Source organism: Pantherophis guttatus, chromosome 8 (genome assembly GCF_059756535.1).
Source record: "Pantherophis guttatus breed Tessera chromosome 8, ASM5975653v1, whole genome shotgun sequence".
Classification (NCBI taxonomy): domain Eukaryota; kingdom Metazoa; phylum Chordata; class Lepidosauria; order Squamata; family Colubridae; genus Pantherophis; species Pantherophis guttatus.
Window position 1 is genome coordinate 50,580,866 of NC_142070.1, and position 12,872 is coordinate 50,593,737.

Consider the following 12,872-nt stretch of genomic DNA (forward strand, 5'->3'; position numbering starts at 1 on the left):
TAAAATATTCCAGGGCAAGGTAAAAACCCGTATGCAGGATCAGGCTGCGATATGGGTATGGGAAGTATTTGATGTACTTCCAATCTTGCCCAGTTGGAAGTATATCAAAATTAATTCATAAGAATATTTTGGGGAGTCCCCAGGGTGTTTCTTATCTAAGATGGAGATAGGCCTACCTTCCATTGCCAGTGAAGTAAATCTTGCATTGTTGGGCCACTATAAGAAACCAGAAAGCCTTCAAAAATCTCATCTTGCCAATGTTTGTTTTTTTCCATTGTATAGTTGGGAATCAATGGACCAATCTTTGTGTGTGTGTATGTGTGTATTCTACAAATGTGTTCCATACTACATTTATGGAATTTAGTGAAATGGAGAAAATATTTTGTACAGGATTTTTGACAGGATGCCAATAAAAGTACTGTTGTGGTATGGTCATCCGCATTTTCTTTTTGGTTTTATAATTATAAAAAACAACTCATGTTTCCCATGTTAAATTTCTTTCTATTTTTCTTTTTCTTACTCTTTTTCTTATATTATTTCACCTTTCTCTTTTATTTCTGTGAAACCTTTTCAATTAAAATTAAATGTAAACATGAGGTACTAGTATATGATGTATTAGACTATCCCGATCCATTAAAAGGCAAGGCTGATATTTAGATTAAAGCTGACAACAGGCACTCCTGGTCACAGAACTGCTTCCACTTGTCCAGAAAATAAAAAAGGCAGCTGATATAATGGAGATCATCTTTAAAGGCTAGACAATTAGTAATTACCAGCTTTCCTTCTAGTAAATGTGTACTTTTGTGACTGGCCATTTCTATTATGGCAGCTATTCTGTATCAGGGCCCATAAATTAATCTTTCTAAAATATCCCTTAAAGGTGATTTCTTATTCCTAAGATTGGAAGTTGGGAATGTGATATTTGACTATTACTTAAAATAAAGCAAAAAAGTAATGTAGACTTTTTAAAGTCAGGGAGTTACTAAAGTCCAAAAACTTACCCTTGCTAAACTGGTACCAGATGGAACTTTATAGGGAACATATTTCCTATAGATGTGCCCAACTCTAGAACATGGAACGTCAAACATGCCACCTCCACACATCCAGACCTGTGAGAGAAATGGAGGTTCAAATGTGATCACAAGAATTAAACAGCGACTGAGAATACAAGCAGATACACTATTTAAAGTCTTTGAGATTTATTCTGGTTGTAGTTTCTTTGGAAATAGAATAGAATAGAATTATATGTAGTAAAATTGAACTAGGGTCTATATACATATGATAATGTCCTTACAAAGCTGAAATTCACTTTTAATAATTTGTTGCATATATCCATGCAGTATTTTTGGAAACTATTCAGAAATGGTTTGCCAATACCCTCATTTTGGATTTTTTTTCATTTTCCCTGTTTAACCGTTGATCCTCTACTTCCTGGCTTACCATCTAAATGCTAACCAGATCTGAATCTTTCTACCTTCTAAGCCCAAAAAGATCAGCCTGGTACTATTATCTGATTGAATATCTATCCACCCACTTTTTTTTAAAAGAATAAACATCCCTACATAGATCATTATCGTATAGGGTTAAGGAGTTTGCACTTCTTCATAAGCTATTTTTAAATTATACTGGGGCCTACATGAAAGAGCCGTGGTGGTGCAGTAGGTAGAATGCAGTATTGCAGGCTAATTATGTCGACTGTCAGCAGTTCAATTCTCACTGACTCAGCCTTCCATCCTTCCGAGGTCAGGTTAGGGTTACCTAACCCTAACCTTAGAGAGGGCTGTAAAGCACTGTGAAATGGTATATAAGTCTAAGTGTTTTTGTTATTGCTATTCAGCTAAGTATGCCCCTCTCAGAGAAGATGGCAAGCTACACCAGGTTTATGCCAAGAAAATCAAATTGACATTCATAATTAAGACAATGATAATCTGATATGGTAAAATGACACAGTCAGAAGATCTGGGGTGAATACAAGTAGTACTGACGCTTATAATATATCTGAATTAAAATTGAAGGAATGTCCAGGTGCTGACATGTCCAGAGGAAAAAGGAATATCTGATGCTGCAAAAATGCTCTAACCATCTAATGTCTATTTTCCATTATATTGGGAGATTAATCAATCTTCTTAGGCTTTTTAACGCAGAACACTTCTTTTCTTCACTCCCTATTTCCCTCAAGACGTACCTTGAAACTATGAAAAATATGGCCTATCATTTACAAACACACACACACACACACACACACACACACACACACACACGTATATACCAACATTCAGGGATATTTTCATTCAATTCCATTCAGACTATCTTCATTTACATCTCATTTCTCTTAGATCATATGAAGCCAACATATCAACATATTTCCCTTTTCTTGAATTAATTAATTAATGCTTTTTATCATTGATATTCCATATCACAATCTTCCGTTTGCCAGGTTCTTACCAGATAACCTCATAAAAGTTAACATCAGATGAGGTTTTCACATTACACTTTATGAATAGAACATAATATATTTAAGACAAAACATATATATTTTTAATTATATTAGCCCTAGTGAAACCTGTGCCAGTTATACTTTCTGAAAGAGCCAATACTGAAAAGATTCTAAGGAAATAACTGATGCAAGATTGGCCTGTTATCAAAACAAAAGACAGGTGAAAATTGTACTTTTTACTCAAAAGAGAGTAGCTGCAACAAGGAGCAATAATAAGAATTTAAATCTTAATTTTACTGTAAATACTTGCACTTGATGAATAACAGTCACTGGAGTTTTTTCATTAATGGCTTTCTTAACTTTTCTACAATAAATCTCCTTATAAAGCTTTAGTGTCCTTGTACTGTATATTCTTATAGTTTCTTGCTTAACTAATTAAGAGAAATCTGACACATTCCTTTCGAACAGAAAGGTTAGTGATCCCTTCAGTGAATTTTGGTCAGAACTCCATAACACAAGAAAAGCCCAAATTCTGTAGCAGGGTGGATAAAAATCAATGATTTTTTTTAAAAAAATAAAAAAAATCAGATTTTTTTTATTTAAATCGTATTTTTTTTATTTAAATCAGATTTTTTTTAAAGAAAATGCTTTTTGAGGAAAATATATTACCATCCAAAGGTTATTCCATCATGAAATAAAGATTAGTTTTTTAATTATGTAGAATAAGGCTGTATATGTTTAATTTTTTTGGTAAATAAACTCCATTAATCCATTCACAATGTCATGCTCTTCCAGAGGTTTTTGTAAGATTAATGGGCAGTTTCTCTGCCTATTGGTTTACTTTGCAGTTCTCAAAACTGAATTTGACTCAGCAGAGATCACATGCCTCTTCTTCACAGCAAAAATGTTATAAAATGAACAGAGTTGAGAAAAAGACCTTAATCCTATTGTTCTATAAACCTATGAATACAGAATCAACCTCTTAGTGCTAAATTTCAAGAAGTTCAGTGAATAGAATAGAAACAATATTTTTCTGATTGTTTGGAGTGGAATAGATCTGCACAAGAAGAAAGTGAAACTAAGTGTGAGGAGGAAGGGGCAAGCAGACAAGCAGTACAAAATTAAAGTGAAACTTTCTGAGCACAATACTGCACAGCCACAGACAGACAAGTCTTTGGATCTTTTTGTGTGTATGACCTGAGGTTTATCACATTCTTTCCTTGGAGGAAAAAACCTATAATGGCAGCAGGCCATAAGAGAGACCCAGTTTGGCAATATTTTAATGACGTTCCTTTACCTATCGGTAAGGCAGGCATGCGTGCAAACTGCAAACACTGCAACAAAGAAATGCAAGGCCTGGTGACCCGAATGAGGCCACATCATGAGAAGTGCTGTGATGAAGATGACCAAAGAAACACATTTGAACAGGCAGGATCTTCAGGTTGGTAAACATTTTTATTGAATCGTATTTCTTTTTTTTTTAATTGAAAAAGTTTTTCAAATATAAATTTTCCCCCCTTTTCCCCCCTCCTCCCTAACCCCCCTCCCCCTCCCCCTGTGGCTTCTCCAAAATAAAACCCAAGTTAATAACAGATTATATAATATTTTACCATCTTTTTACTCCACCCCCCACATACTAACCCTTTCTTTCTAACAATATTATTATATCCCCCTTATACTATACATTTCAAAGCAACATTCAACTGTAAAATTATATAATAAATCATAATTTAGCAATTTCATCTATTCAGCTCATTATCTATCCATTTCCTCCTCTCCATGCATATATCTCTTAATTCAAATCTTTTATGTATATTAATAACATCCTTTTTCCTAAACTAAACAATCAGTTCTCCACCCTTCTAACAATATTATTATATCCCCCTATTACTATACATTTCAAGGCAACATTCAGCTATAAAATTATATAATAAATCCTAATTTAACAATTTCAACTCATCCTCCCCCATACATATATCTCTTAATTCAAATCTTTTACATATATTGATATAACATAACATCCCTTCCTAAACTAGACAATCCATAAACTAACCTATCTCCACCCACTTTCCTACAGGTCTACCATACATAATATTTGCAATATCTTTATTCTTCTGCCCACACCACTAAAAAAAAAAATATTTACATATATATAAAATCCTCAAATGACTTTAAATTTGTAATCCATATGATATCTTCTGTAATGTCTCTCAACTGGATTGTTAATTCCATTACCCATGTTAGGGTAACATCACATCCTAATTTCAACAGTATGTTCGGTATCTTCAGTTACCATCTGCCCCCATCAATAGTAAATGTTTTCATATATAAAAAAACCACCCGAGTGACTTTATGTTTATATTCCATATAGTGTCGTCTATAATGTCTTCCATCTAGATTATTATTTCCAACCACCGTGTTGGGGTAACAGCCAGATCTTCTGCGTGCCCCAATCCCATAGTTCTCTTGCCTTATAGCTCAACATAAACGTAATCCATTTATCAAAGAGTCCAAGATAGAAAGTTCCAATCCACTCAATTTAAGGCCATCTTCCACATCCCAAAAGTACAGCACTGCAGAAGTCTGTCACTCTCATCAAAATAGTATGAACCAATACTTTGCCTCAACTATATTTTCATATATTCAATCGTCTCTTACGTAACTGGCATTACACTGTTGTTTAGTCTAAAAATTTTTATTTTTGTAGGACCTGCTTCTTCTTTTCTTAACTTTTTGTGGCTTAGATCTCCATCCTGGTTTCCTTTCTATGAGTTGTGTATCAAGTGATTGATTTCCATGCTGGTATGAACTTTGATAAGTCATCACATTAGAATCCAAAACTGTCTCTCTTGTATTTATAGATAGTCCAACTGTAACCTCTGAAGGAGAATCCAAAAGCGAGTCATCCACAAAAGCCTCTGTAGCTTGTTGTTTTTCCATTACCTCCACCTCCATCTGCTTAGTCTAGATTTCAATCTCTTGTTTATTTTGCTTTTCTTCATTCCTCTCGTGTGTTATACATGGAGATGTTGAACCCATTTTAAGAACCTTATAGTAAAATTCTTCCGCTTTTTCAACAGTATTTAATTGATATCTTTCTCCTTGATATCTGAATATTATACCAACTGGAACATCCCACCTAAATGGGATGTTTTGTTTTTTTAGCTCAGTCACCAAAAAACCAAAATTCTTTCTGTCTTTTAACATCTTGGATGGCAGCTCTTTAAATATCCAAATCTTCCTTCCATGCATTTCAAGAGTAGAATTAAAAGACTTTTGCACGATATCATTTCTTATTTCTTTATCAGTAAAGTAGATCACCACATCTCTAGGCAGCTGCCTTTGTTTTGCCACCCAGGAATTAACTCTGTAAGCCTTATCGATCTTGCAGGATACCTCTTCAGGACTAACCTTTAAAATCCCAGCCAGAACCTCAGCAGACACCTTTCTCAAATCTTGTCTTTTATCTTCCTGTATTCCCCTTATTCTGACCGCAAATTCCATGAATCTGAATTGCATCATTGTGGCTTCATTTTCAATTCTTTGTTTTATATTATCTACATTGTAAGTCTTGTAGTCAGCTTCCTTTGTTTTTTTAAACTGTTTAAGCTCTGCTTCTGGGCTTTTTTCTTGTATCATTATTAAATCATTTTCAATTCTTTGTATTTTATTGTCCAAGTTATAAATCTTATGATCAACTTCCTTCATATTAGACTCAATTTCTAAATTGAACTCATTATCCATCTTCATAATTATATCTAAGAAACTTTTCATATGTTGCTTCAGGATATCATACTTTTGTTGAACCAACTCTTTAATTTCCTGTCTAAAATTCTCAAGGTTCTGATTCACAATCTTATCATGTCTTGCCATTTCCTCCAGTACAAATTCCCTTAGATCTGTAAAGCCATTTTTCTGCATCTGCAAGCTCACAACTTGTTCATGTGATTTATAAATGGGGGAAACCCCCCCCCCACAGCTTGATTATCTGGCTTTGTCAGTTTTAACGCCATCCTGCCACACAGACAAACTCTTTTTAAAGAAAAAAGACTTCTCTCCAAACAATATCAATATCAAATCTCCAAGAAGAGAGAAACATAGAATAGAAATTTTTCATCTCAATTCTAGCCAGCGCTATTATTTCTGCTACCTTGTAGCTTGTTAGACTATTCAGGCGGAAGGACTTTTGCTTTCAGCTTTCTTCTTCTCAAGCCTCAGCAGTCGCCATTTTAAACTTTTTTTCCTTCACTTTTAAAATCGCTTATAAAATTGTTAAAAATACTTGCAATTTAGGGTCCAAAGTCCAGATCTCATCCTCTTGGTTTGAACAATCTGTTAATTTTCATTAAAAGGCTTGGTCCCATCGCCTGGCTCTGCAAGAAGCAGAGTTCTCCCAAAGCCCAGAGCAGCGGTGAGAAAATAGGGAGCCTCATCCTGCTTCATCCCCAAGAGTAAAACAAAAACTCTGGGGACCTCGCAGAGGGCTCTACCTGCCCTCGCCAGCTCTGTCTTGCATTTCCTTAAGGAAATGGAGTTTTTCGAGCCGCCTTTCAGCTGTGAAGGCGGCTCTTTACGGGCGACGGGGCTGGCGGTCCCAAGAGACCGTCTGACAGCGATGGAAGCCAAACCGGAAGCCCCCTATTGAATCATATTTCTAAAGACTGCCTTGAACTGTCATGTTTGAGCAAAATTATATTTCTTATTATTACTGCATGTTATTGTCATTTGGTACAGTTATGAAGAAAAGCAAATATTCCTTTTGGGGCAGTGCTGTGTACAATAAGCAGAAATTGTATAAACAATAAAATAACAGCATTGACTTTTTTGTTTAGGGGAATTCATGGATTCTGGAAACTATCCACCTTCAAGATCACCATCTTCCTGTTCTACAGTTTCAGAGTTAGCCATACAGGATAGTGCTTCATTAGCATCATCATCATCAGACACCCACAGCCACATATCACTATCACCTAAAAGAAAGAAAAAACCCTTCCCTCCTGGAACCACCATAGATAAGTTTGTGATAAAAACTAGCAGATTAGAAAAAGAGTTAATTGATGAAAAAATTGCCCAGTTTGTTTATGCAACTCTTGCATAAACTCTGGAACTCTTCTTTCCATCTGACTGAGAACCCACATTTCATTCATATAGTTCAGTCACTGAGACCAGGATACAGTCCACCCAGCAGAGCAGATGTTGCAGGGAAACTGCTGGATAAAGTGTATGACAGAGAAATGGAGCAATGTGCAACAGCTCTGGAGGGTAGAATTGTTAACCTACGTATTGATGGGTGGAGTAATGTCCACAATGATCCTATTGTATGTGCTTGTATAACAACAGAAGAAGGGAAAGTCTTCCTTGCACAAACAATTGATACGTCAGGAAATGCACACACAGCAGAATACTTACAAGAAGTGGCAGTAAAAGCTATAATAACATGTGAACAAAAATTCAAATGTCTAGTACGCAGTTTGGTCACAGACAATGCTGCAAATGTATCCAAGATGAGAAGAAATTTAGAAGAGCAGGAAGGGAATACAAAGCTAATAACATATGGTTGCAGTGCTCATTTGCTGCACCTCTTAGCCAAAGACTTAAATGTTCCAGAAATAAAGACTAATGTTGTTGAAATTGCTAAATACTTCCGTAACAATCATTTTGCTGCAGCAGCTCTGAAAAGGATGGGTGGAACCAAGCTAACGCTCCCACAAGATGTTAGATGGAACTCTGTGGTGGACTGTTTTGAGCAGTATATCAAGAACTGGCCTATTCTGATGACAGTTTGTGAAGAAAATCGAGATAAAATAGATGGCACTGTCATGGCCAAAATTCTCAACGTTGGGCTTAAGAGAAATGTTGAACATATGCTGAGCATCCTGAAACCCATCTCTGAAGCTTTAAACAAAATACAGAAAAATAGCTGTTTTATTGCTGATGCTGTTGAAATTTGGAAGGAACTGAGTGAACACTTAAAAACAGAACTACACATGGACAGAATTAAATTACAAGCATTAAAAAAACAAATGGGACAAGTACTGTCTCCAGCTCATTTTTTGGCAAATATTGTCAATATCCAGTATCAGGGTCAAAACTTAAGTGCTGAGGAAGAGGAGTTAGCTATGACATGGGTATCCAGCAATCATCCATCTGTAATGCCAACTATAATAAACTTCATAGCTAAGGGGGAACCATTCAAGAAATATATGTTTGCTGAAGATATTTTAAAGAAAGTCACACCAGTGAACTGGTGGAAGTCACTTAAGCACTTGGATTTAGAGACTGTTCAAGTAATGATTTCACTTTTAACAGCAGTAGCTTCTTCTGCAGGCGTTGAAAGAATATTCTCTTCCTTTGGACTCATTCATTCTAAATTGAGAAATCGTTTGGGACCCGATAAAGCAGGAAAGCTTGTTTTTCTTTTCCAGATTATGAACAAAGAAGAAGATGAAGATGATGAGTGAACTACAGAGGACAGTATTTAAGTTTTTCATGTGTAGGCTGGGCTGACAGTCTAAGTTTCTTAAAATATACCGTATTTTTCGGAGTATAAGATGCACCTTTTTACCCCCCAAAAGAGGGTGAAAATTTAGGTGCGTCTTATACACCGTATGTAGCCCTGCCCACTCACTGGCCCCCACCCTTTGGCCTCTGCCTCCCAGCAGTTACCTCATTGCAAGCAAACAGCAAGAAAAAACAGCCCCATTCAGCTTCAGCATAGGCTAATTAGCACAAGTTGATTAGATCCGCCTCCCGACTCTCAGCTGATTTGCTCTCAGCTGTTTTGTGCAGGCTCTTTTGCAAGCTCTTGTTTTGCAAGCTCTTTGCTTGCTGCAAAGAGTGCTGGAGCAGATTTTTTTTTTCCTAGCTAAAACGAAACTGAAAGTAAAGCAGGCTCTGCTGCAACGTGACAAAATGAAGCAGGGAGAGAGTTTTCTTTTTCTTTTTGCTCACCAAAAAAGGTAGGTGCAAACAATGGGAAAGTTAGGGCAAAAGAGGAGAGTTCAAGATTTTAAAACACAAAAGAAAAAAAGGTCTATTTAACTAGGGAATTGTAATAATTGAGATGCTATTAATTGTATATTGTGTTGAAAGCAGAAATGGTTAAGTTATGGTTTGGAGGAATATATGGGGAAAATTATTTGGTTTATTATTATTGGTAAATATAATTAATTGATTTGTAAGAAATTGGATTGCATGAAAATAATTGGAATATTCATGTTCATATTGATTAATATACAAAAAAGATAGTTATAACTAATTGATTTATATAAAAATATTGAATTTGTATTAAACAATTGTAATATTAAATAATTAACCAATGTGAGGATGGATATAAAAATAGATGACAATGGGAAGGGGTATAATATAGAATAGAAGGGAAAAATTGAATTTGATTAAGATTAGAGATGAGGCTGGAAGTGAAGAGAAAAATTCCTATTTCATGCTTCTTCCTTCTTAGAGACTTGATATTGATATTGTTTGGAGAGAACTCTTTTTATTTAAAAATAGTCTGTTTGTGTGGCAGGATGGCGTTAAAACTGACAAAGCCAGACAACCAAGTTGTGGTGGGGTGCTCCATTTACAAATCACATGAACAAGTTTTGAGCTTGCAGATGCAGAAGAATGGCTTTAAAGACCTAAAGGAATTTGTTTTGGAGGAGATGGCAAGACATGATGAGATTGTGAACCAGAATCTTGAAAAATTTAGACAGGAAATTAAAGAGTTGGTACAACAAAAGTATGATAACCTGAAACGATATATTGTAACAGCTTTGAAAAGCTTTTCAGAAATAATTATAAAGATGGATAAAGATATCAACTTAGAAATAGAGTCTAAAATGAAGGAAGCTGATTATAAGATTCATAATCTGGATAATAAAATACAAAGAATTGAAAATGATTTGATAAATATTCAAAAAAATATTCAAAAAAATATTCAAAAAAATAGAAGTAGAGTCTAAAATAAAGGAAGCTGATCACGAGACTTATAATGCAGATAATATAAAACAAAGGATTGAAAATGAAGTCACAATGATGCAATTCAGATCCATGGAATTTGCGGTCAGAATGAGGGGAATACAGGAAAATAACAGAGATGATTTGAGAAAGATGTCTGCTGAAGTTCTGGCTGGGATTTTAAAGGTTAGTCCTGAAGAGGTATCCTGTAAGATTGATAAGGCCTACAGAAAAAATTCTTGGGTGGCAAAGCAAAGGCAGTTGCCTAAAGATGTGGTGATTTATTTTACTGATAAAGGAATAAGAAATGATATTGTGCAAAAGTCTTTTAACTCCACTCTAGAAATGAATGGAAGGAAGATTTGGATATATAAAGAGCTGCCGTCCAAGATGTTAAATGATAGAAAGGACTTTGGATTTTTGGTAACTGAATTAAAGAAACAAAACATCCCATTTAGGTGGGATGTTCCAGTTGGTGTAATATTGAGATATCAAGGAGAAAGATATCAACTAAATACTGTTGAAAAAGCGGAAGAATTTTAATACAAGGTTTTTAAAATGGATTCAACATCTCCACATATGTCATCAGTGTTAGGAACACAGAAGGGGGATAAAGAAAAGCAAAATGAACAAGAGATTGAAACTCAGGCTAAGCAGATGGAGATGGAGGTAATGGAAAAACAACAAGTTACAGAGGCCTTTTTGGATGAGCCACTTTTGGATTCTCCTTCAGAGGCTATAGCTGGATCACCTATAAATATAAGAGAGGCGGCTTTGGACTTCGATTTGATGTCTTATCAAGTTACAGACTAGCATGTAATTCAATCAGCTGATATACAAGTCTTAGAAAAGCAACCAGGATGGAGATTTAAACCACAACAAGTTAAGAAAAGAAGTAGGTTCTACAAAACTAAAAAATTTTAAACTAAACAAAAAAAAATTTTTTTCTTTTTTTTTAGCCAACAGACTAATGCCAGTTACTTAAGAGACGATTAAATATAATAAGCGGGACTTATAGAAGGCTGATACATGAAAATATAACTGAGGCAAATCATAGACTTATGAGTTGGGGATGGGGGGCACCGTGTTACGGTGGTTCTCCTCCTTTCTCTCCGACCGGTCGCAGTTCATGTTGGCAGGGGGGCAGAGGTCGACCTCGAGGCCTCTTATATGTGGAGTGCCTCAGGGGTCGGTCTTCTCGCCCCTCATGTTCAACATTTATGTGAAGCCGCTGGGCGAGATCATCCGTGGCTTTGGGGTGAGATACCATCAGTATGCTGATGACACTCAGCTGTACATCTCCACCCCAGGCCACCCCAACGATGCCCTTGAAGTGATGTCCCAGTGCCTGGAGGCTATACGGATCTGGATGGGGAGGAACAGGCTCAAGCTCAACCCTTCCAAGACTGAGTGGCTGTGGTTCCCGGCATCCCGATATAGTCAGTTGACTCCATCACTGACTATTGGGGGCGAGTCTTTGGCCCCCACAGAAGGGGCTCGCAATCTGGGAGTCCTCCTGGATACGTAGCTGTCCTTGGAGGAACATCTGACGGCTGTAACCAGGGGGACCTTTTGTCAGGTTCGCCTGATTCGCCAGTTGCGGCCCTTTCTTGATCGGGATTCCCTGTGCACAGTCACTCATGCCCTCGTAACCTCGTGCCTTGATTACTGCAATGCTCTCTACATGGGGCTCCCCTTGAAGAGCACCCGGAGGTTCCAACTGGTCCAGAACGCAGCAGCGCGGGTAGTAACGGGAGCAGCGTGGCGCTCCCATGTAACACCGCTCCTGCGTAAGCTGCACTGGCTCCCGGTGGTCTTCCGGGTGCGCTTCAAGGTGTTGGTTATCACCTTTAAAGCGCTCCATGGCATAGGGCCTAGCTATCTTCGAGACCGCCTGCTGCCACCGAAGACGTCCCATCGACCCGTGCGCTCCCACAGAGAGGGCCTCCTCGGGGTGCCATCAGCCAAACAATGCAGATGTCAGCATTCCAAATTAGGCTCTCTTCCAGCTCTGACATGAAGACATGAAGCAAAGACCAGAAGCGCTGATTTATTGCTGAGATGAACTTTTACCTAGTTTTCTGCATGCAACAGATAGGGTTTCCTGGGGAACGAGGGTGGGGGCCACATTCCTGTGAGAAGTATGTGCCGGGACGTAGAGATGGATTTGCATGATGGCCAATGGGACATTGGGCTGGAGAGCGGAAGAGGAGGGGGTTGGAAGGAGGAGCCAGTTTGGCAGCAATTAGAGTTAGGAATGTCGGCTATTTCTGTTCTTAATAAAAAGTGATTTATTAGAGACTCTGCGCTTGATAATGGAACTCATTTAAGACAGAACCGAAACCTGACAGACTGCCAAACTCCCTCAAAGCCAGGCTGGCTGAGTTTAAATCATCCCGTTCCCTCCCAGACGTATGGTCGGATTGGAGGTTATCCCCCGACACTATGGCTGAAGCGAAGCTCTCGGAGGAAAGCCTGC

At 37.3% G+C, this 12,872-nt stretch overlaps 1 protein-coding gene across 5 annotated transcripts in view; it reads right to left on the reverse strand.

The window, feature by feature from the left end:
* GALNTL6 (polypeptide N-acetylgalactosaminyltransferase like 6) overlaps positions 1-12,872 on the reverse strand; it is a 927,557-nt gene that overhangs the window by 108,655 nt on the left and 806,030 nt on the right. For all 5 annotated transcript variants that reach the window (XM_034401355.2, XM_034401356.3, XM_034401354.3 and 2 more), the window contains exon 9: positions 1,002-1,109. In XM_034401355.2, the coding sequence (XP_034257246.1) occupies positions 1,002-1,109 (108 nt within the window). The remainder of the gene's footprint in view (positions 1-1,001; positions 1,110-12,872) is intronic.